Here is a 25,163-nt window from a genome sequence, read left to right as displayed (position 1 = left end):
GGGGGTTGGGAGGGGGGGGTGGGGTTATGGATATTGGGGAGGGTATGTGCTATGGTGAGTGCTGTGAAGTGTGTAAACCTGGCAATTCACAGACCTATACCCCTGGGGCTAATAATACATTATATGTTTATAAAAAATAAAAATTAAAAAAAAAATAAAGGAAAAAAAAGAGAAAATAGTAAGATGATGAGTTAGAATAGCTGAGGTTTGTTGGTGGGACACTTACTCCAGATAGGGGGGTGATTAGGCACCTCTGAACAAGTGACAGTTTGACTCATTCATTTCTTCTTTCATCCATTCACATTTACATCAAGGTATTGTGGGAGGAGTTCAGATATGGAGCCATTTTTCTGGCTAGGGGAGATTATGGGAGGTCTGGAAGAGGCGACGACCTTTGGGCTGAGCCTTGAAGAACACATAACATGTCGACATAGAGGCTGAGCTCTAAGTGGAGGAAATGTAGAAGCAGCACAAGGCTGTGAGACCTGGGGAGTCCGCAGACTGCAAGCTGCTCCACCCAAAGCAGAGGGCCAGGAAGTGGAGAAAAAAGTGATAAGGAAAGAGAAAGAGAACAGTAGGTGGCACACTCTTAACTTCTAGAGAAAGAATGATCCCTATATTTGGATTTTATCATTATTTGAACTTGAGTAACTGTGAAATCTTACCTTCATTCTTGCAATGAGTTTTTCCTTTAATTCATGAGCTTCATTACAAGCATCTTCCTGAAAAGATACCCACAACTTTGGGTAAAACAGAAATTATATTTTTCTGGTTTATACCATAAAACGTCACTCATGTTGACACCACTTAGTTGTAAAGTGACTTCTTTGAAACTAACTTTTACTTAGTAAAATACTTCCTCTCAGCAAGTTCATAATATAATCATGGTAAATTGCAGGAGGAATCACCAAAAGATTAGTATAATTATTTTTAACATTTTAGGAGTATAAATTTATACAATAGCAGCTTATGATAAATCATCTTTTTCTCTATTCCTTATTCTTTCCTTGTGCCTTAATAAACTTCCAAGACACTAGGTGCTCCTGGGTGGCTCAGTTGGTTAAGCGTATGACTCTTGATTTTGGCTTGGGTCATGATCTCAGAGGTATAAAACTGAGCCCCATATTGGGCTCCATGCTGGATGTTGAGCCTGCTTTAAGATTCTCTTTCTCCCTCCCCTTCTCCCTATTCCTTTCCCCACACCTGTGTACATGTGTGTGCTCTCTCGCTCTCTCTAAAAAGAAAACAAACAAACTTCTAGGACACTAGTTGGAGAAACAGTATGTGTCAAAGAAAAAAAATTGTATTTCTTTTAAATATTTTAAAATTCATAATATATGAATATATGTTCTCATTATGTTAGTTTAAGTATTTGGACTTTATAGTTTAACAAAAGAGCTACCCACAAAAGTGTCTGGTCCCTCTGGTTGGTTTCTTTCAGCAAGTTCAAGAGACAGGCTGAAAGCAAACTTTCTAAGACATGGATGCCAATTATACATATGTCAGGAGTAAATAACTCTTTTAAGGTTTTTAACTAATTGTTTTATAATAGACTTGCAGGATACTTTGAAAGGCAGAGCAATAGCAGGAAGAACAGTGTTCTGGGATTCAAGAACATGGGTGCTAGAGGTGCCATTTCTAGAAATTTTTCTTAAACAAGTACTTGCAAAAGCAAGCAAGGATATGAATTGGTGAGGCAAAATTTGTGATAGCACATTTATTATAAAGCCCCAAATGCCCAATGAAATAAATTTAATAAGTCCAAAAATCAAATCCTACATTATAAAAACAGTGAAAAGGTAAAATGACATCTAGTGGCATAGAAAGTTGCTAAAGAAAAATGCTAAGGGAAAACAGCAAGTTGCAAAAAATATATATAATATAATCCCATTTAAATTGTAAAGACAACATGTAAGCACAATGTATAGGAAAATTTAGAATATAAATGTACTAAAATATTCACTGTGTTTATCCTTGAGGGAGTGAAGTTATTTTTCTTTTTTTTTTAATAGGAAATAGTTCTATGTTTTAATTATTAAAATAAGCATGCATTACTTTTGTTAGAAGAAAAGATACACATACTTTAATTTTAAAATGGGAGAGCAAGAATGAGACTGGTCTTTTCACCTGGAAATATGGGCAAATCACATCACATTTTTGAGTTATGATTTTCTCCTCTGAAAATGAGGGTGTAGGCTACAAGATATTTCCCTGCTAGGCTAAAATACTGAGCCTATCTTTCATCCAGTTTTGAATTCCATTCACTAAAATTCTATAAATCTGAGATTCCCTTGAAGAACTGGTTTTCTTCCTTAATTATAATGCCATCATTACCTGGACATATTTGTTATCCATTTCTTCTATTTGCTTTTTAATTTCCATGATCTTCTCCTTTAAAACAAAAGGGCATAAGTCAAAAGTTGTAGTGATGTGTGGAATTGAAACCAAGAGAAGATTTTTAGAAGAAAGCTCATTTATGATCAAAAAGTTTGAGACTTAATAGCAACTGTTTTTTGTTTTGTTTTGTTTTGTTTGATACTGCTCTGGGTACTGATCTCCACAATCAACATTAAGTTGAATCAACAAGATACAGTTGTCTACATCCTACGTTAAGTGACCCTTGAGCTAGGCATTGTGCTAGTTGGAAACACGTAATAAACACTTACCCTCAAACAGCTTCCAGAGAGGGGCACCTGGGTGACTCAGATGGCTAAGCATCTACCTTGCAGCTCAGGTCAAGATCTCTGGGTCCTGGGATCGAGCCCCACGTTGGGCTTCCTACTCAGGGGGAATTCTGCTTCTCCCTGTCCTTCTGCCTCTCCCCCTGGTTCATGCTCTCTCTCTCTGTGTACCTCTTTCTCTCAGATGAGTAAATAAAATCTTTTAAAAAACCCAGCTTCCAGAGAATGTATAGTTACACCCTTCTTTTACCAAGTTCAACCATCACCAACCCCTGAGTTGTGTGACTTAATTATTTAGAAAGGAGTTGCGATCTTCTAATCATTTTTACTTGGTACCCTGGTTTACTTATATAGTAAATATCTTAATACAGTACTTATCTAAGATAGTTGTACCAAAGATATGGATTCGAGTCAGTTGCAGAATGAAAGTCGAGATGTTAATATGGAGATCTCAGAAAGCTTCGTGGATTTGGGGGTTAAATATCCGGCAATAGCCAAAGGCCACCTCAAAGTCCTTTCCTCACCTTAAAGGTCTTTTAAATTTGTTTCTGCTGTGTGTGTGTTTTTTAAGTGATTTTACCAATTTTTCTCTCCTTTCCCTTTCAGAATTGTTCCTTTCTTCACAAGATATAAATGAGCCAATACATGTGGTTTTATTCTAACTTTATTAACTTATTTTTCCTTTAATTTGCCCACATCACACTTCGGTTATTGGTTCCATATCTAACAATCTTCCTTTCCCATTACCAGAGTGAAACTACAGCCATTCCTACTGACTTTGCTTCTGTAATACTTATATTCAAAATTTCTTATTTAGGGACACCTGGGTGGCTCAGTCAGTTAAGCATCTCTCTTTGGCTCAGGTCATGATCCCAGGCTCTTGGGATTGAATCCTGCATTGGTCTCCTTGCTCAGCTGGGAGCCTGCTTCTCCCTCCCTGCTGCTCCCTCCCTCCCTGCTATGACCCACTTGTGCATTTGCTCTCTGTCCTTGACAAATAAATAAATAAAATCTTTAAAAATTTTAAAAATAATTAAAATTTCTTATTATATTACTGCATTTGCTTTTCTATGACCTTTCCCATCAACTTTTAGACTTATTGAGGACAGACCTTGTGCCTATTTTTTAAAGTTATGTGTATTGAGGTATAATTTACATACAGTAAAACACACTTTTAAAAAGTGTACTGTCCTATGAATTTTGACATAATCAACAGCACAAGATATGTAATATTTCCATCATACCCCAAATTTCCTTGTGCCCCTTTGACAACCCCCCATTCCCTTTCTCCATGCAACTCCAGCAACCACTAATCTCTTTTCTCTTCCTATCGTTTTGCCATTTTCAGAATGTTATGTAAATGCAGTCATGAAGAATGCAATCTTCTGCATCTGGCTTGTTTCATGCGGTATAAAGCACTTGAGACTTATTTATGCTGTGGGATGAGTAAGAAGTCTATTCCTTCGTATTGCAGAGTATTATTGCATCATATAACATGTACCACAGTTTATCCACATACCAGCTGGTGGATATTTGAGGTGTTTATAGTTTTTAAGTCATGCTGTTTTTTTTTTTTAAGTGCATACAAAATTATGCATCTCCAGGACAGAGAATCTCCATAGGTATTGTCCTGCCTTCCCTTTTCATACTATCCCAAACTTTTGTTGGTTTCTTTTTTAAATCTCACTCTCATTTATCTTTGTGTTCTTCCATCTTTCTCCTCATTCCTTTGATACCCTCCCAACCCTAACTTCTATTGAAATCCACATCCTTGTAACACAGCTGACTCTTGGAGGAAATTTTCCAAGGCAGAATATTTGTTGGCCTTTTCTTCCCTTTTCTCATAATTTGCAATTTCTAAAGCCCAAAGATAGTGAAAAGAACTCTTGACTTTTCAATTAGCTCAAAATGAGGTTGCTACTTCAAAATTTTGGACTAAATCGTGGCTAAATGTATCCATACCTCCAACCCCTTGTGTTAAATCTGTGCTGATCTATAGCTGGCTTTAATACTTAAGGGTTCTAAATAAATATTGTCTTCCTGCAATAAAGGAGGCATTTCTTCTTTATTTCCTCCAAAATTCATTTAATTTAAGCTTTGGCTTGAGCTAAAGTAGAGGAGGTAACAAGACACAGGTTTCTCCTTTCTTAGAGAATTGTTTTTCAAAGCTATGACGTTTAGAAATACTGTCAGCCAGGGCTCTGAAGTCTGTTTCTTATCCAAAGTTGGTCACTGCCTTTCTAACTTCCTATGACTCTTTAAAAAAAAGTGGGGAACGCCTGGGTGGCTCAGTCAGTTAAGCAGCTGCCTTTGGCTCATGTCATGATCCCAGGGTCCTGGGATCGAGTCCCACATCAGACCCACAGCTCAGCAGGGAGCCTGCTTCTCCCTCTCCCTCTGTTGTTCCCCCTGCTTGTGCTCACTCACTCTTTCTCTGTCTCTGACAAATAAATAAATAAAATCTTAAAAAAGACTCTTTTCTCAGAAAAGAGTCTCTTGTCAGTGCAAGGCAAGAAAACAACAGGAAAACTGGATTGTGAAAACCAACACAAGAACTCTTCACGAAGGCAGCAGAGATGAACACAAATATATCTCTTACATTTTAAGATTGCTGTTATTCACAAATATTTAATTCCTGGATGTCTTCTTGAACTGTTAGGTGCTGGGATGCAAAGATCAAGAAGAGGATTCTTTCGTTAAGGTACTAATCATTGTCTTAAGATGGCATTAAGATAGAAGCCTACTGAATTGAGTTTCTAAGTAGAATTAAAAAGTCTAGACTTTCTGTGTTGTCAGAGAATAGAAGTGGTGGTACCCACATGAAAGGTGTTCCGAACTGACCACCAGAGAGCTCTCCTCGTGGCAAAAGATGGGTTTTAATTCTTACTACGATCTCTTAAATAATAGAAGAGTGGGAAATGGTGGCAGAGTCCCCACAACCTCCCAGATTATCTTTTCCAAGCCTCCAGCTTACCTCAATGTTTGCTCCCTGATCAGGGTCAAGGTCCTGGTGTGACTCTAGCTTTTCAATTTGACCCTCCAGAGATATCACCTCATTTAATAAGCTGCAAATAGACCAAGAGATGGACTAAGTCCTATGGATTAAGAAAAGTCACCCAATAGACAATCTTTCAAGAATGAAATCCTATTCTTACATAGGAAGACTCTTCAGTTGTGGTTGTGTTGGAATGGGATGTCACGAATGCAATGCAAGAAAGTAAAAAACACAAAATAATCTAGATAGTAGTAAAGAAATGTGAGGCCCAATTGGATACAGGAGCAGAAAATTTAAAAGATTAAAATAGAAGCTTAGCTAAATTTCTAGGAAAAAACCTACAGAAAATCTTTGGGACTTATAACTAGGCAAAGATTTCTTACACTTAACACCGATAACACTACGTATAAAATAGATAAACTAGACCTCATCAAAATTTAAAGCTTTTGTTTGGCCAAAGACCCTGTTAAATGGATTCACTTGTCAATATCTGGCAAAGGTCTTATGTCTAGAATATATGAAAATGTCTTAAAACTCAACATTAAAAAACCAAACTATCCAATTAAGAAATGAACAAACCACATGCACAAACATTTCACAAAGGAGATATATAAATGGCAAATAGATACATGAAAGGATGACCAGCACCATTAGCCATTAGAGAAATTCAAATTAAGAGTATAATGATATATTACTACAGATTTATCAGAATGACTAGGATACAAAATAGTGATAATGCCAACTGCTAGTGATATGGATTAATTGGGTCACTCAGACATTGGTGGTGGGAACGTAAAATGGACAGCTGTTCCAGAAAATAGCTTGGTGCTTCCTGTCACAACTGAAAACAGACTTACCATGTGACCCAGCAATTTCATTCTTGGGCAGTTATCCCAGAGAAGTGAAGACTTCTTTTCACACAGGAATTTGTATGTGAACGTCCAAAGTAGCTTTATTCATAATAGCTGAAAACCAGCAATAACACACTTGTCCTCGGATGGGTGAATGGTTAACCAATCTCTCTCTCTCTCTCTCTCTCTCTCTCTCTCTCTCTATATATATATATATATATATATATATATATATAAAACCATACTATGGAACACTACTTAGCAACGAAAAGAAAGGAACTATTGATATACAGACAACAACTTGGATGAACCTCAGGAAAATTATGCTGAGTGAAAAAATAAATCTCAGAAGGTTACATAATGCATGATCTGATGTATCTAACATTTATGAAATAACATAATTACAGACATGTGGAAGTGATTTCTCATTGCCAGAGATCAGGGAGGAAATAGGTGTGGCTACAAAGGGCTAACACAAAGGAATCTTGTGCTATGGTAAAACTGAGAATCTTGATGTGGTTGTGGTTATGTAAGTCTGCCCATATAATAAAATTGCACAGAACTATACACACACTCACACACACACAAAAGGGAGAATACACATAACTGGTAAAATCTGAATAAGTTCTATTTATAGTACCAAGGTCACTTTCTTGGTTTTGATGATATACTAGAGTTGGACAAGATATTACCATTTGGAAAAGCTGAGGGAAGATGAAATGGGCAAATTCCTCAAAAGATACAATCTACTGGGCACCTGGGTGGCTCAGTTGGTTAAGCAACTGCCTTCAGCTCAGGTCATGATCCTGGAGTCCTGGGATCGAGTCCCTCATGGGGATCCCTGCACAACAGGTAGTCTGCTTCTCCCTCTGACCCTCTTCTCTTTCATACTCTCTCTTTCTCTCAAATAAATAAATAAAATCTTAAAAAAAAAAAAGATATACTCTACCACTAATATATACCCAATGGTTCAGTAGCCTGAATGGCCCTATATATCATTAAAGAAATTAAATCTGTAGTTAAAATTTTTACTGTAATGAAATATCCAGACAATATGGCTTTGCTGGTGAATTCAGTCAAACATTTTAGGAAAAAATTATGCAGTTCTACACAAATTCATCCAGAAAATAGAACAGGTGGGAAAATAGCCCAATTTTTTCTATAAGACAAGTTTTCTGAGACTAAGACACTACAAGAAAGAAAAAGGCCAATATCTCTCATTAACATACATCCAAAATTTCCCTTTAGGTAAATAGTGTCCAACAATATATGAAAAGAATAATATGCTATGACCAATTTGAGTTCATTCTGGGAATTCAAGCTGGTTCAGCATTCGAAAATCAGTCATTAATTTGCCATATCAGGAGACTATGAGCAAACAAACAACATGCTCATTCGTAGATGCAGCAAAAACTATTGAAAAAAAAATTTAATCTCATTCCTGATTTTAAAAACATCTCAGTAAACTAAGAATAGAAAACACTTTCTTAATCTCAAAAAAAAAAAAAACCTAGCAAAACACTTTATATCACACTTAATGCTTTTTCTGTAGGATTAAAAACAAGGGAAATATGTCTAGCGTCTGCTGTCATTCCTCCTATTCAACGTCATACTAAAAGTTCTAACAAATATAAGGTAACGAAAAGAAGTAAAACACATGCAGATAGAAAAGAAGATATAAAACTCTATTTGCAGATGACATAATTATCTATGTGGAAAATCTCAAATAACTTACAAAACTACTGGAGCTAATAAATGAGGTTAGCAAGGTCACAAGACACAAGACCAATATATAAAAACCAATTGCATTTCTATATCCTGGCAAATAATTCGAAATTTAAAAGTTTTAAGTGTAATGGCACCAAAAGGATGAAATACTTAGGCATAAATCTAACAAAATGTGGTATGTCTGTACCCTGAATTTATACACCACCAGTGAAAGGATTTCCTTTTACTCCAAAGCCTTCTTTTTATACTAGTAACTAGATAACTAATAATTACTCTTATCTTTTCTGTTTCATCTTAAAACTTTCCATTTAAATTCAGACATGCATTAACAACTATACTTTTTAATAATTTTTTCATATCATGCTGGTTGGATCCCTTTGGACAATACTGGCTACAGGTCAAGGGTTATTGGGGACTTGAAGTCCTTCCTCTGATGACCATTAATACAGCTTCAAAAAAAAAAAAAAGCCTACAAAAGAAGGCTTGTTCTTTCTTCCTTGAGAGATGAGAGAGCAAAGATGCAGATAACTTTGATACAGGCTTTGAGACATTGACTTCAAATGTAAGACTTGGTACTATTTCTCCGAAGACATTCCTAAGAGACTTTACCACCTTAAGACCAGAGTTTCTGAAGCTATGAAAATTTTCAATATATTCTGGCCTAACTCAACACCCTAAAATTACCTCTGCATTGTGTTTTCTGTTAGGTTTATTTTTCGGATAATATTGTTGATTTTCTCCATCCAGCCTATGTGATCGGCTCCAAGTTCTTTCACTTGTAGACCCATTTGTGTATTCCAGTAGTTCAGCTGAAAGAACGTGTTTTCCTGAGTCCTGCAGAAATATTATTATGATCAGTTTTAAGGTAAGAAATGGGAAACATCTTCAAATGGCCCCAAACCCTCTTTCTTCGAATGGCAAGTTGGTGTGCTGATTTATTTCCTGTCACCAAAATGGGTCAGGCAAGCATTTAGGCCTCAAGAAAAAATTTGAGCATTTATTTTATATCCATTTTAGCAGATCTTCATAAGGCTGGAGGAAATAAATGTATTTTACATTTTGCATTAAGTAAAAATAAATTTTTTAACTTCTGCATAGAACGAATGTTAAGAATTACACTATGCCAATGAATGTTAGGATAGTGATTCCGTGTTGTTGGATTCAGAGAGGTGTGTAACAGGGAAATGGTCTACTAGGGCTTAACAATACATTTCTTTCTTTCCTTTTTTTAAAGATTTTACTTATTTATTTATTTATAAGATTTTATTTATTTATTTATTTGTCAGAGAGAGACCGCGTGCGCACAAGCAGGCACAGTGGCAGGCAGAGGCAGAGAGAGAAGCAGGCCCCTCGCCAAGCAAGGAACCCAACGCAGGACTCAATCCCAGGACCCTGGGATCATGACCTGAGCCAAAGGCAGCAGCTTAACTGACTGAGCCACCCAGGTGCCTCTCATTTCTATTGATAATTATGATTCTTTTCTTTTTAAAAAGATTTTATTTATTTATCTGAGAGAGAGAGTGAGTGAGAGAGAGCACAAGTGCAGGGAGGGAGAGGGAGAAGCAGACTCCTCACTGAGCAGGGAGCCAGACACAGGGCTCCATCCCAGCCAGGGCCCCAGGATCATGACCCAAACTGAAGGCAGACACTTAACCCAATGAGCCACACAGGAGCCCCTATAATTCTTTTCTTATCTAGAAAGTTATCTGAGAGTGACAAGATACGCATTCATTCCAGCTTCAAGTGTACAATAACATGCTCAAGGGTTCTATACGGTACTCAGTGCTTATCACAGTAAGTGTACCCTTAACCCCCTTTATCTATTTTACTCATCCCCTCACTCACCTCTCCTCTGGCACCGACCAGTTTGTTCTCTGTGCTTGAGAGTCTGTTTTTTGTTTGTTTGTTCATTTGTTTTGTTTCTTAAATTTTACATATAAGTGAAATCCTATGGTATTTGTCTTTCTCTGACATATTTCACGTAGCATGTACCCACCACAAAATATTATTAAATGATTCCTCTTGCATGTGTCAAGGCTTACAGTTCAGGGATGTTCTCCTTGGAAAACTGCAAAGATGTGGACATGTCAGGATCCTCGTGTTGAACCTGATTTGTTTCTTGCTCCTCCCATTCATTCTGTAGGTCCCGGTGATGCTCAGCCTCCAGCTCCACCATATTCTGATAAAGGTTATGAAAGAAGCAAAGCAAGAAAAAAGGGTTATACGAAGAGGTGATGGTCTCTTTAGCCTACTCGCAGCCCTCACTCTGGGGGCAAGGCCAGTCTCCTGTCTGAGATTGGAGATTTCTACTGCGTTTATAAAATAAGTAGACATGCCCGACTGCTCCTTGGCTGGGACGGGGATGCATGGAACATGCAGTGTCCTCATGCAAAGCTCTTTCCAGTGCTGATGAATAACAGAATTCCACCTGCCCATGGACTCTAGTACTCCACTCAAGATCACTGTTTTCCCAAAAAGTCAATCTCAAGGAAAAATAAAAGGGGATAGAACTGTTCTATGTTAAGAGACTCTAAAGAGATATGCATGTTGTTTGGGTGTTGGTTTTATTTTATTTATTTATTTTTAAATATTTTATTTATTTATTTGACAGAGAGAGAGAGAGAGAGCACGAGAGAGCGAACACAAGCATAGGGAGTGGGAGAGGGAGAAGGAGGCTTCCTGCAGAGCAGGGAGCCTGATGCGGGGCTTGATCCCAGGACCCTGGGATCATGACCTGAGCCTAAGGCAGATGCCTAGTGACTGAGACACCCAGGTGCCCTGGATGCTGATTTTTTTAAAAGTACAAGCATTTCCTGGGTTTTGGCACCAAAAAAAAAAATTTATAAATAAATGAATGAATGGATGAATGAATGAATGAATGTATGGGCATTTGAGGGACAACCGAAAAAATTTAGAATGCTCAGAGACTTGAGGATATTAGATTATATCATGGAATTATTGCCAATTGTCCCGATGTGATGATGGAATCTTGGTTATGTAGAAGAAAGCCTTTATTTTTAGAAATGCTTCTGAAAATAAACAGGGATAAAGTCTCATGCTGTCTTTGACCCACTTTTAAATTTAAAAAATTCCATCTATTTACATATGTAAAGATAGAGCAAATGTGATAAATGGTAATGATTTTAAAATCTAAGTGTGAGAATAAGATTGATCTTCATTTAATTCTCTTAAGTTTTCTTTTTATTTAAAATTTCTCATAATAAGAAGAAATAAGTGGGGGAAAGCCAACTCTATCAGTTTGACCTATGAAATTCATTTCTTTGTTTTGTTTATTCTTTGCCTTGTTCTAGAAAAATATTCAAGGCATTTTCTGGTACTTCACTTCTAAGCATACACACAATTGACAATAATTTATCTTTGAACTTTTCTCTTCTTTAGTAACTACATTGTGAAATATTTCTCTGTCCTTGAAGAAGTTTGGTCTGAAATCCTTGCGTTTCAGCAAAACTATTTTTAAACTTGAAGGAGAAAAAGTTGGACTGCAGATCAGTGTGTTACTGAAATGTCTGGACAAATTACTGGCCACATCAACGGGAATAACTAACATTCATCTAACTCTTGACAAACTTTTTTCATGTGCCTTCTTTCCTTTAATTCCCATGATAGACTTGAGGTGGATAAAGCCAGGTGTTGAAACCCCCTAGGGCATTCATATTAATAAATAGTCCAAGGTTGGGACACCTGGGTGGCTCAGTTGGTTAAGCAGCTGCCTTCGGCTCTGGTCATGATCCCAGCGTCCTGGGATCGAGTCCCACATCGAGCTCCTTGCTTGGCGAGGAGCCTGCTTCTCCCTCTGCCTCTGCCTACCATTCTGTCTGCCTGTGCTCGCTCGCTCTCCTCTCTCTCTGACAAATAAATAAAATCTTTAAAAATAAATAAATAAATAGTCCAAGGTCATAAGGTGTAGTGGGTTAAGGGGTCACTCCAAAAAAGATATGTTCATGTCCTAATGCTAAGACCCTGAGAATGTAACTCTGTTTGGAAAAGAGTCTTTGCAGATGTAATTGAGTTAAGGGTCTAAGATGAGATTCTCTTGAATTACTTGGTCCTAATGAGAGACAGAAAGCACCTACACAGAGGGGGAGGTCATGTGAAGACGGAGGCAGCCACGTGCCAAGGAATCCCACCCAATCTTTTGCCAAGGTATTCACAGGCCGCAGGAACCCTGTGATATAGAGGAAAAAGCCTTCCTTGGGTATGGAGAACCTGAGTTCCAAGCCTTATTCTATTCTTGTACATCATGAGCCACCTGACCGCTCTGAAGCTCAGTTTCCTGTTCTGTAGGAAGAAAATGGAACCAGATCATCTCCAGAGTTCTGTCTACATCCAAAAAATCTACAATGATATTTTCTTGTTTTCATCAATCCATTTACTATAATGGTTGCTACACCACAAAAGAGTCAAAAGCCAGGAAGTAGAAATAAAATATATATATTTTTTAAAGCTGCAGGATTGAACAAATAAAGAGGTGTGTGTGTGTGTGTTTTAATAGCAAACCTAAAGTGTGCTTGCATGAAATACAAAGCCAAAGGGCATTACTTCCCATTTTTGTGCAGCCTCTTTGAAAAGCTCCTATGTCTCTGAGTGTTCCACAGGCACCTCAAACTCAGCAGAGCAAGAACTGAACGCACCGTATTTCCCGTCTACCTTGTCCAGGTTCCCGTCCTTATATATGTTTCCCTGATTCATGCAGATGCTTCTGTAGGAAACTGGAAAAGTCCTGGAGTTTTCATGGCAGATATTCTTTTCCCTCTTCATTACTCATGTCACATCTACTTGGGGTCCAAGCCTAGTAACACCTGTCTTTAAAACCTGTATCCTCTTCTCGCCATCTCCATGACTGTAAGTCAGTGCCTGGCCGTGTCCTCAGCACTTCCCGCCTGCTGGTGGCATCCTGGGCTATCTCCACCTCCGTAGGGTCCTTGCTGCTTGGCTGTTCATCACGCCTTTTCTTTCACCTTTCCTCCCTCAGAACACAAGTTCCCTTGGGCCCCTTTGTCTTTGCACATACTGTCCCTTCTTTCTGAAATGCTTTTCTTCCATCCAGTGTATCCTTCAAAACTCAGTTTTCATATTCCTGGTTATCTGCCCACCATGTATGTTGTAGCACATCTGCTACTTCTAGCAGCATAGACATTTTCTTGTCTGAGTCCCTACGAGTGTGTGAGCTCACTGAGGCGAAAGCGTTTTAGATAGAAATATTGATATCCTCAACACTTTGCCATGCCGAGAACACAGAGGATGCTCAGTACATGGTATTAGAATAAACAGATTTCTTATGCTCACCGCAGAACTATTTACAATCGCCAAAATATGGAAGCATACATCAACAGATGAATGGATAAAGAAGATGTGGTGTATATACGTGCAATGGAATACTATTAACCATTAAAAAAGATGAGATCTCACTGATATGAGGAAGTTGAGAGACAAGACAGAGGATCATAGGGGAAGGGAGGAAAAAGTGGGACAGGACGAGGCCAGAAACGGAGACAAACCACAGGAGACTCAATCTCAGGAAACAAACTGAAGGTTGCTAGAGTGGGGGGGGGGGCGGACAGATGGGGTGGCTGGGTGGTGGACATTGGGGAGGGTATGTGCTATGGTGAGTGCTGTGAATTGTGTAAGACTGATGAATCACAGGCTTGCACCCCTGAAACAAATAATACATTATCTGTTAAAAAAGAATTGAGATCTTGCCAATTATGACAACATGGGTGGACCTAGAGGGTATTATGCTAGGTGAGATAAGTCAGACAGAGGAAGACAAATCCTATAGGATTTCACTTGTATGTGGAATCTAAAAAACAAAACAAATGAATAAACAGAACAAAACAGAAACAGATTTATAAATACAGAGAAAAAACTAGTGCTTGCTGGAGGGAAGGAGAGAAGTAGGGGAAGGGTATGAAGAGATACAAACTTCCAGTTATGAAAAAAATAATACTAAAAAGACTACAGAAGTAAGCAAATACATTCTGCTTGTGAGATTGCAGACAAAAGCAGGAAATAGGAAAGAATGCTCACTCACCTGTCACCCTGAATCAACACTGTACATACATACAGTGCCTGCCATCAGAAAATGTGAAACTAGAGCAAACCTCATTTCTAAACATTTTGGGGGCTTTTTATGATTAGCTATGGTCATTCTCGCAGCCTGGCTAAAGTCCATTTTACTAATTAAACCAACTGATTTTTTTAAAATTTCTGTTAGTTCTGTCCTTTTTCTGAACCTTTAAATTGTATGGTCTTATTAAAAAAACAAATGTAAGATTGTACAAATTAAAGACCTTTTGTTTTTCTTCCAGAGAAGGAGAAAAGGGATCTTTCTCAAGAAGTCATGTATTTGTCCTTTTGTTGGCAAAGAGCCTCATTTGTTAATACTCCTGTTAATTATGTAACTACCTGTGATTTATTTTGTGTAATTACAGAATTTGCCATATAAATAAACTGGTATAAAGAAATACGGCCAAAATTTTTTAAAAAACCTTTTGGTAAACTTATACCCTGACTTGAAGTTTGTAAGAAATAGTCTTGTACTCTGAGGATGTGGACTGTTTGGCAAAAATAATTCACTCTTACCAAGCAAATAATTTTATTCTCTAATTAGACTTATTCTGAGTCAACAAGTGATGTTCACTGACGGACAGGGTTCAGCAGGCACAGTAAACTGTGGGGGAGGAAAAGTTTCCTTGCAAACTGGGTCTAATGATAGCAGCCCTTGCCTGAAGACCGGGGACAAGCCTCCCCGCCACCAAAATCAGACGACATTATTTATGGAGAAATACCTTCCATTCATGTGTTCCCTAGGATCATAACACCTCATACCTCAATTGCCCTTTTTCCTTTTCTCATCTTCAGCCTTCCTAAAAACCCATCCCAAGTCTCCCCTTCTAATTCAGTTTCTATTATTTTTTCCCATATATGCCCTGCTGAAGCGAGCACTATAATTTTTTTTCCCATAAAATGTGTCTGTCTGTCTGTCTCTCCTTTCAGTTCTTGTCTGTCTCATTGCGTCTATTCTCCACACCTCGAACTCCATCCCCTCATGCCTTCTATCCCCTTCTACTTCTTTGTTTACTTACTGAAGAGTCCTTAAAGATAAGGTCTAGCTTAGGATACCCTTCTATGGATTTACAGATTTAACCATCCCTGAATCCAAGATATAGTCAAAGGAGAAGCAGACAATAAGATCAATCTTGAACTTCCTTTTGGGGCTACATAAGCCTGGGAGTGGACAGTCCCACTCCATCTTCCCTTTATATTTTTCTGACTGGTTGAAATGAATGGTCAATGGCCTTGGGAGTCTATGGAGAGATTTGCTCAATGATAATAAACTGGGTCTGTCTCAGCCATGACTTTGCTTTGATCTAAATGGTGGTGAAAACATAAACGCTTCCCAGGACAATCTCAGGCATTTGTTGAAATTTCCTCCATTCCATGTCAGCTGGGTGACTGAATTTCAAAGACCGAGTGATGTTCAGAGTGAATGAAGAGTAACTAGATCTCTCTCCTGCTTCCTGTTGGAAGACGATCTGTGAGCAGGGGGTGGGGGGCAATTTGACACATGGCAATTTACTCTGAGGTAAAAAATGTCACCATTTTTTCACAAATCCCAAGGACAGAAGTAACATATAATGCACAAGTCATCGGGTGGGAGGGTTAGCAAGTCCCTCATGTGATAACAGCAGCCCTCAGAGGAGACACGACCTCCCTTCTGGTTTCAAGCTCCAATCACCCTGCAACTACTATGAGGAAACGCTCAGATCTTTCCTTACCACGTTGAGATATGAGGAGACATCAAGTTCCTCTCTCCACCCACTGCGACATTTAAGTCTCCCCTTACCCATTTAGTTGTCTCTGTCTCGTGAAGGAAGGCAGTTTGAGGCTTTTCGGAGAAAGTGTTGTCCTTATCATCTGATCTGTCCAAGATGTGGTCCATTTTGGTAAATCCCCTCAGCAAACTGCAAGCCACACACAATCAAAACACACGCTGTTATTGTGCCTTAGGTGCACAGTTTAGGCCTGCCCTAAACACTTCCAGAGGGAGAACACAGGACTCTTTCCCAGCCCCCAGGAGCCCCCGCTGCCCCATGTGCCGCTCTGACTCTGTGGGAATGGTGCTAGCATAGTGCGCTGCACGGACCAGGAACAGAGAGGCTGGCTAAGTATTTGCTGACTGAACCCATAAGTGATTTAATAGTCTAATCTCAAATTCCAAAGCCATTGTAGCTTTGTAGCTGTGTGTGTGCAAATAGGTGTGTAAAATAAGCAAACAATAAATACTCTTTAAGAAAGAGTAGAGTTAAAAAGTGTCATGTGGTTCAAAGATCATGCAGAACGGAATAAGTCAGATCCTGTCTTGATCTCTAGCCCTCAGATGTCCTCCCCACCACATTTATTAGTTTCTTCTTTCTTCTTCCACAGAGATTCTATGCCTAAATGAGCAGCTATGTTTATGTAAATATATATGCTTTTCAAATATGCATGAGAGAATATTAGATGCACTATTCGTACCCTATATTTCCTTTTTTAAAAGCCTTTGGTGTCCGTTTCATATCAGTACATACAGAGCTGTCTCATTTTGTTTTATTTTATTGAGATTTATTTATTTATCTGAGAGAGAGAGATCACAAGTGGGGGAAGGGGGAGGAAGAGAGAATCTCTAGCAGTCTCACCACTCAGCGTGGAACCAGGATGTGGGGCTTGATCTCACAACCCTGAGATCATGATCCTGACATCATGACCTGAGCCAAAATTGGGAGTAGGATGCTTAACTGACTGAGCCATCCAGGTGCTCCTGCCTCATTTTAAAAATGGTTATATGGGGGGGGGGGTGCCTGGTTGGCTCAGGGGGGTTATGCCTCTGCCTTTGGCTCAGGTCGTGATCCCAGGGTTCTGGGATCAAGCCCCACACCGGGCTCTCTGCAGCCTGCTTCCTTCTCTCTCTCTGCCTGCCTCTGCCTACTTGTGATCTCTGTCTGTCAAATAAAATTTTAAAAAATCTCAAAAAAAAAAATGGTTATATGGTATCCATTGTGGGGCCATACACTAATTTGTGAATGAATTCTTTATTAATACATATGTAGGTACATTAATTCATCTTCATCTTCATTAATTAATGAAGTTAATTAATGAAGTTAATATGACATTAATTAATTAATTTCCAATTAATTGCTACTGCAAACAATGTTGTAATTACCATCCCTACACATCTATGTGTCACTGTATATGTGTACAAGTGTATCTATTGAGTAACCCTAAAAATAGAATTGCTGGGTCAATAGATACATATATTTTAAATTTTGATAAATGCTACCAGGTTATCCCTTAAAGAGCTTGAACCCGTGCACATACACTTCCAGCAAAAATGATGAGCGTGCCCATCCTTTTCCCCTCCTTTTCTATAATCATATAAGACTAAAGTTTTTAATCTTTGCCAATCCCATATGCTTAAACTGGTATCTCATTTTAGTTTTAATCGTTTTTTTATTAGTGAGGTTAAGCTTCTTTGCCTGCGTGTATTAAACTCATTTATATTTCCTTTTCTATGGTAAGGGTGTTAATATCCTTTGCCCATTTCCTATTGGACTACTGTTTTTTTCTGGCATGCATACTCACGCACATGCGCGCACACACACACACACACACATACACACACACACACAGGCTCACACACTCACGTATACTTCTGAGTGAATCCTAGTCAGTTTGTAATGGAGGTCAATGGCAGGGGTTTCCAGTCTGTGGGTTTGAACCCTGAGGTGGGGGGGGGGACATTTTGCAGCTACCCTGCATATAAAGGGGTTTTGGAATCTATAAATATTTCTATAGACTGAATAAATATTGCTTACATAAATAAATACTGCTCAAAGTTTCCATATGTATATACAACTGTTATTGGTAAATTACAAATACATTTAAAAACATCTTCGATGTCATACTAGCTTTTTTTGGACATACTAAGATTCTGGAAAACCTTTTACTTTAATAAATTTCTTCCTATTTAAAAAGGTTGTTAACTAACTGAGGGTTGATGGGGGGAGGGGGGTTGGGGGGGTAGGGTTATGGACATTGGGGAGGGTATGTGCTATGGTGAGTGCTGTGAAGTGTGTAAACCTGGCGATTCACAGACCTGTACCCCTGGGGATAAAAATATATTATATGTTTATAAAAAATAAAATTAAAAAACAAACAAACAAAAAAGGTTGTTAACTATTGGTTTATATGACAACACGTTTTTATCATGTACTAACAAATGTATACATATATTTACATGAACATTTTGTGTTTTGTCTACTCTATAAAGTATTGTAAATGTTTTATATATTGTGCAGATGAAGATAATAAAGGCACAAAACAATCAAAGTATTTTTATAAATTGAGTTTGCCATTTCTATTCAGCTGAGGTCCATCTGGTTGATGACTGTAGGCCCCTTTAGTGTCTCACAAAAAATACTCATGAGGTCAAAATTAGAAGAATCATAGAAAAGACTGTCAACCCTACCCCTGAACTTGGTGATCTTGTTACTTGCATACTGCTGTCCCAAGCAAGTGTCTGGACAGGACCACAGCAACTGCCCCCAGGAGCCCAGGTTTCACTTACTTCTGCATCCCACCTTGAGCCGCATCCATATTTTGGAGAAAGCCACTGTTTTTCACAGTCAAATGTTGTCCCTTCCCAACTGTCATCATCTGCAGAGATGTCCTGTCACTTAGCTTCATGAGCGCCATTTCTTGAGCACTGCAGGGACGGTGATGGCAACAAGAGGGCTTTCACCACAGGATTGGCAACTACATTCCCTACACTGACACACTGAGAGCAGGTGTATTTCAGGGATCTTGGCCTTAACCCCTCTCCTTCCCAAACTGACCATCAATTGTAAGGGACCCCAAAGCAACTCTTAGGTTTCTCTGTTCAAATATATACAGGAAAGTCTTTTTAAGTGGCTGTTCCTTAGGACTTCTCTGGTGAACATGAAGGTTGTCTGAGCCTACGAATGTGTATTTTGAATCTTTGAATGGAAATATTAGAGAGCAATATAAAAGAGCTAGGCTAGGGAGATGGGAAAGTTTCACTTTTATAATCTCTTTCTGATCATGTGTATATATATGTACATTGTAAAAAATAGAAAAGGAGAAAGAAGGAAATAGAAATCATTGGTGCTCTGGAGATAACCAGAGATAGCATAGAGATATCCAGACAAAAACCACTGTTAATATTATGTTGTATTTGTTTCCATTTCTAAATTTGATGTTTGTCTTATTCTTTTCCTATCATTGACAATTAGGTTATTTCTAAGTTTTTACTAATATAAATAATATAGTAATGAATATCCTGGCTTAGTAATTTTCAGTGCATCTCTATTATTTCCTTAGGATACTTCTTGAGAAGTAAAACCACTGGCTGAAAGTGTATATGCATTGTTTTTAGAGGGGGAGAGAGCATGGGGTAGGGGGAGGGGGAGAGAGAGAGAGAGGATCCCAAGCAGTCTCCACAACCAACATGGAGCCCAGTTTAGGGCTTGATCTCACAACTCTGAGATCATGACCTGAACTGAAACCAAGAGTCAGTCACTTATCTGACTAAGCCAACCAGGCACCCCAAAGTTTATATGCTTTTCTAATTTAATTAATTAATTAATTTAGAGAGACAGAATGGGGAGGGACAGGAGGAAAGGGAGAGAGAGAGACTCTCCAGCAGACTCCACTGAGCATGGAGTCTACACAAGACTCAATCTCATAACCCTGAGATCATGACCTAAGCTGAACTCAAGAGTTGGATGCCCAACAGACCGAGCCATCCAGATGCCCCTATGTATACATTTTTAAAGATTTAGAAAAATATTCCCAAATTAATTTCCTAAAGGTTAAATCACTATATACCACTAGCAGCTGTATGTGAGAAGAGGAACTTTCATTCCAGCTGGATAGGCAAGTATCAGTGGGTGGTGGGGGAGTGAATTGTTAAAGGGAGTACTGAAGTGGTGAGAGACATAAAGGTGAAAGGAAATAGAAAGGGGATGGAGAGTTGCAAGCAGGTTCTAGAAAGCTCATATGAAAAGCTGTAAGAAAGGATCCATATGAAACAGAACTCCTAGTTATTAGCAGGAATCACAAGGATTATACCCATCACCAAACAGGAGGAAACCTCTCCAGGCTTCTGGAGAGTGGCCTGACCCTGAGGACCTTAAGAGACAGAATCCCTGAGGTCTGAGGGGACTGTGGACTGATGGAAGGGAAGGGATAACAGGGATTTCCCTGGAAGGGTGAATTATGGCTGAGATGAGGAATGGTAGGAGGAAAGAGGCTTGGGGAACCAGAGACTTTTGGAACCATCTGGGCAGCCAATGGCCTGGTCCATCACTCTGTGGAAAAATTGTGCTTTGTATTTGGCCATTGTGGGAATCCACAGTGGATGTGGTACAAAGGGGGCTCCTATGAAGGAGGAGCAAAGGCAAAGACTGGAACCTTTGATGTGAGATAGCTCCATCCTTATTAACTTTGAATGTGACAAAAATGAATAAAAATTTGATCTCTTTCGGGAGAGACACTGCGCCCTGCCCAATTTTATCACTGCTCCTATCTGGACAGTTTCATCTGTTTCCTGAAGATGTTAAGCATTACTAAGGCAAATCCAAGCTCTGAAAGATGAATGGCCATAAAATCTGCCTGGTTTCAAGTCTCTTTCCTGTCCAAAAATTAGAATACTGTGCAAATAATATTTCCTTTTTTTGATAATTCTTTGACATCCTGATAGCTTTCCATTGGGTGATTTAAAAGAAAATTTGCTTCTCTCATTTCAAGTGCCTACACGAATTCTACATCCATATATTTTCTCTTATTTCAATAACAGAATCCTAATGATGGCTTACGTTTGTGCAGCTCCTAGTAGATTACAGTGCTTTTCACTTATGATTTAGTTCCCATGACAACATGGCGAGGAAGGTAGTATTCCTGCTTTATGTGTCTGAAGGTCTGGGAGATGGTGTGATTGACTTAGAGTCATACAGCTGGTTAACTAGCAAATTTCCATGTCCTCACAGCTACCTGTAAGGGATTTCTCCTCCACCCCAAAAGATGATCTAGATGAGGACTCCCCATTAAAAACCTTCTGTGGTGTTGGAAATCTTCTCTATACTGTTTAGTATGGTAGACACCAGGCCCCTGTGGCTATTGAGCATTTGAGATGTAGCTAATGCAACTGAAGAATTGAAATTAAATTAACCTAAATAAATTTAAACTCAAATAGCCATATGTGGCTGGTGGCTACATATTGAACAACTCAGAATTTTCTAGACCAGAAATCAGCAAACTATAGCCTGCAGGCCAAAGCTACCCTGCCACTTGTTTTTTTTTTTTTTTTTTTTTAAGATTTTATTTATTTATTTGACAGACAGAGATCACAAGTAGGCAGAGAGGCAGGCAGAGAGAGAGAGGGAAGCAGGCTCCCTGCTGAGCAGATGAAGGTACGGTTCTAGACCATTACCTTCCTCTGTGATGGTGGGTGTTTGCTACAGTGAATCAACTGGAGGCAGTGAGTAAGAGTTTGAGTTTTGGAGAGGCAGGCTGAGCTCATATCACAATCAACCCTTAGCAGCTAGGCATAATCTTAATGTTCTAGGTCTGACTTTTCTTTTTTTTTCTTTTTTTTTTTAAGATTTTATTTATTTATTTGACAGAGAGAGATCACAAGTAGACAGAAAGGCAGGCAGAGAGAGAGAGAGAGAGAGGGAAGCAGGCTCCCTGCTGAGCAGAGAGCCCGATGCGGGACTCGATCCCAGGACCCTGATATCATGTAGGTCTGACTTTTCTCATTACTATCACCATTGTTACGAGAGTGGTGCGGGGCAAATCAAGTCATTCTTATTGTGCTTCATACAGTATCAGATGGATGCAGACACTTGGCAATGTTACCTATTTATCAAAGTAAAAACAGTAGAGATGAGAGCTATTAGGTTTCATTAGCTTCAAATATAATAAATAATGATGATGATGATGATGCTTATGCATGTGCAGCACCTTTAGTTTATCAAGAACTTTCACTGAGTGTTTCCTTTGGTTCTCACACCCACCCTCAGTGGTCAGGCAACCCAGGCAGATCTTATTACCTCTATTTTTAAAAATGCAGAAACTGAGACTCAGAGATAGACCATGATTTGCCCAAAGTTTTATTGCTAGAAAATGGTAGAATCAGGGTTTTAAACTTGCAAGTTTTGGCTACAAATATGACAATTATCCTACTATTATACATACATTTGATGCCCAATATGATTTAATAGGTTCCTTATTAGCCGTCTCACCTCAAAAACAAGTTAACTTTTTTTTTTAAAGATTTTATTTATTTATTTATTTGACGGAGAGAGAGATCTCAAGTAGGCAGAGAGGCAAGCAGAGGGGAAGAGGGAAGCAGTCTCCCCACTGAGCAGAGAGCCCGATGCAGGGATAGATCCCAGGACCCTGAGGTCATGACCTGAGCTGAAGGCAGAGACTAACCCACTGAGCCACCCAGGCACCCCTAAAAACAAGCTAACTTCTGAGGATTTTTTTTTTTAAGTAATCTTACACCCAGTGTGCGGCTTGAACTCAAGACCTTGAGATCAAGAGTCACATGCGCTACAGACCGAGTCATCAGGTGCCGCTGAAGCTACATCTTGACTAGTTATGTAGTTTTTGGTCCTTGCTACTCCAAGTATGGTCTGCTGACCAGCAGCATCAGCACCATCTGGGAGCTTACTATAAAGACCCAGAATCTCAGGTCCTACCCTAGACTCAACCAGCATCTGCATTTTCACAAGATCCCAGGTGATTAATATATGTATTGAAATTTGGAAGTATTCACACTCTAGACCTTTGAAACTCAAATCTGTCTTCTCCTCCCTAGAGGAGCCTATCTCTTCATTCCTGTATGTTTAAACCATTGGCCTCTAGGACTGTTTGGTACAACTGGAATGAATCCCTCCTCTTTTCCCTAACCTCATCAAAACCTCTACAATTACAAATTGGTGGGGCGCCTGGGTGGCTCAGTTGGTTAAGCATCTGATTCTTGGTTTCTGCTCAGGTCATGATCTCAGGGTCCTGAGATCGAGCCCCATGTTGGGTTCTGCACTCTGTTGGGAGTCTACTTGGGGATTCTCTCTTTCTACCTCCCTCTGCCCCTCTGCCCCTCTGCCTCTCCCTTGACCCCATGCTCATTCTCTTCTCTCTCTCTAAAATAAATAAAGAAAGAAATCTTTAAAAAAATAAAATTACAGGGGCGCCTGGGTGGCTCAGTGGATTAAAGCCTCTGCCTTCAGTTCCAGTCATGATACCAGGGTCCTGGGATCGAGCCCCGCATGGGGCTCTCTGATCAGCAGAGATCACTCACTTCCCCCTCTCTCTGTGCCCACCTCTCTGCCTACTTGTGATTTCTGTCTGTCAAATAAATAAATAAAATATTTTAAAAAATAAAATAAAATTACAAATATGAACAAGCATTACTCAAAAAGAACAGATCAACTATTTTAAAAGACAGCTGATGAAATCTGTAACTTACCTTTTGTGGGGGATTTTTTCCAGGCCTGGCCACTCAGATCCACCCTCTTCAGTACCTGCTGGTTAGACAATTTGGGCTCCCAGAAATTTTAAAGCCTGGTTCCAATAATCGAGGATTTGATGTCACCATAGGCTCCTGGCCAGTTTATGATGAGATGGTAACAGCTGTGAAATATGTGTATGCCTGGTGATATCCTTGTTTTTCCTGATTTGGCAATCACAAATAACCTCTCAATTCAGTCGGGGTAAACTAGCGACAGTTAAGTTTCCCTGGAGAGTTTTGGTGATGCCAGATCCTCCTTTCCCCAGCACCAAAGGAAGAGATGAAGCCATTTATGAGTGGTACACACCTAGGCAGGTGAGTTTGCAGTTGGACTTGCCCTCCCTGACATTCCACATGGAATGCGGCACATGAGACCCTTCAACCCCCTCTGACAAGGTTCCAGGGGGGCCATCGCTCTCCTGCATTCTTTTAACTTACATCTCCAGCTTGTCTCCTAGTTTCCTTGCTTCTCCTGCCAACACTTTAGAAACTAAATCCAGCCCTCTGTCCCTCTGTCTACTGACACAGTGCTCTGGGATGCCCTTCCAACTTCAGCTGCTTCTGCCGTGCCCACTCCTTTCACCTCCTTGTCTGAACAAAGGCATCCCAGACCTTCTGCAATAGAGGACATGACTTCTCCCATCCCCCCACTCCCCCTTAGCAGGAATGAGGAAGCAGTTGGTCTGGCAAACCAGAGCTACTCTTACTTTATGGCTCTGTCCATACTTCCTCTTACATTCTCTACCACCCACTTTCACTTCTTCCAAGACTTCATTGCCAAGATCACATTTTCCTTGGTACCTCTTCTTCTCCCTCATTCTTGGGGAACTCAGCACCCATGGGAGGGGTCTAACATTCTGACGTCAGGGGTCTTAAGCTACCAACTCTTAAAGATTTCCTATGCAAGTACCAACATTATTTGGCAGCATGGTGAGGAAATCAGAACAACTTTTCTAAACATGAACTTTAGAATGAGGTCAGTGTTTCAAACCTGGCTTTGCCATTTATTAGCTATTTGGCTTGTGGTAAAATATAATTTCTTTGTTTGAAAAATGTGTTGGAGAATATCTGCCAACTTGGTTTGTCAAGAAGATTAAGGCAAGGGCACCTGGGTGGCTCAGTGGGTTAGGCCACTGCCTTCGGCTCGGGTCATGATCTCAGGGTCCTGGGATCAAGCCCCACATCAGGCTCTCTGCTCAGCGGGGAGCCTGCTTCCCCCTGCCTCTCTGCCTACTTATGATCTCTCTCTCTCTGTCAAATAAATAAATAAAATCTTCAAAAAAAATTAAAAAAAAAAAAGAAGATTAAGG

At 39.4% G+C, this 25,163-nt stretch overlaps 1 protein-coding gene across 1 annotated transcript in view; it reads right to left on the bottom strand.

Annotated features, from left to right (window-relative positions):
• The window catches only part of SMCO2 (single-pass membrane protein with coiled-coil domains 2), a 30,619-nt gene extending 6,434 nt beyond the window's left edge, over positions 1-24,185 (bottom strand). Inside the window, exons 1-8 of the mRNA XM_047741834.1 lie at positions 23,812-24,185; positions 18,883-19,020; positions 16,123-16,240; positions 10,298-10,434; positions 8,940-9,089; positions 5,656-5,746; positions 2,335-2,391; positions 666-722 (exon numbers count right to left, since the gene is read on the bottom strand). Coding sequence (XP_047597790.1) covers positions 666-722; positions 2,335-2,391; positions 5,656-5,746; positions 8,940-9,089; positions 10,298-10,434; positions 16,123-16,240; positions 18,883-19,010 — 738 coding nt within the window. The 5' untranslated portion in view covers positions 19,011-19,020; positions 23,812-24,185. The remainder of the gene's footprint in view (positions 1-665; positions 723-2,334; positions 2,392-5,655; positions 5,747-8,939; positions 9,090-10,297; positions 10,435-16,122; positions 16,241-18,882; positions 19,021-23,811) is intronic.
• Between the last annotated feature and the right edge of the window lie 978 nt (positions 24,186-25,163).

The sequence above is a fragment of the Lutra lutra genome, chromosome 8 (genome assembly GCF_902655055.1).
Source record: "Lutra lutra chromosome 8, mLutLut1.2, whole genome shotgun sequence".
NCBI classification, from domain to species: domain Eukaryota; kingdom Metazoa; phylum Chordata; class Mammalia; order Carnivora; family Mustelidae; genus Lutra; species Lutra lutra.
The sequence above is the reverse complement of the archived record's forward strand: the minus strand, read 5'-3'. Positions and strand labels throughout refer to the sequence as shown.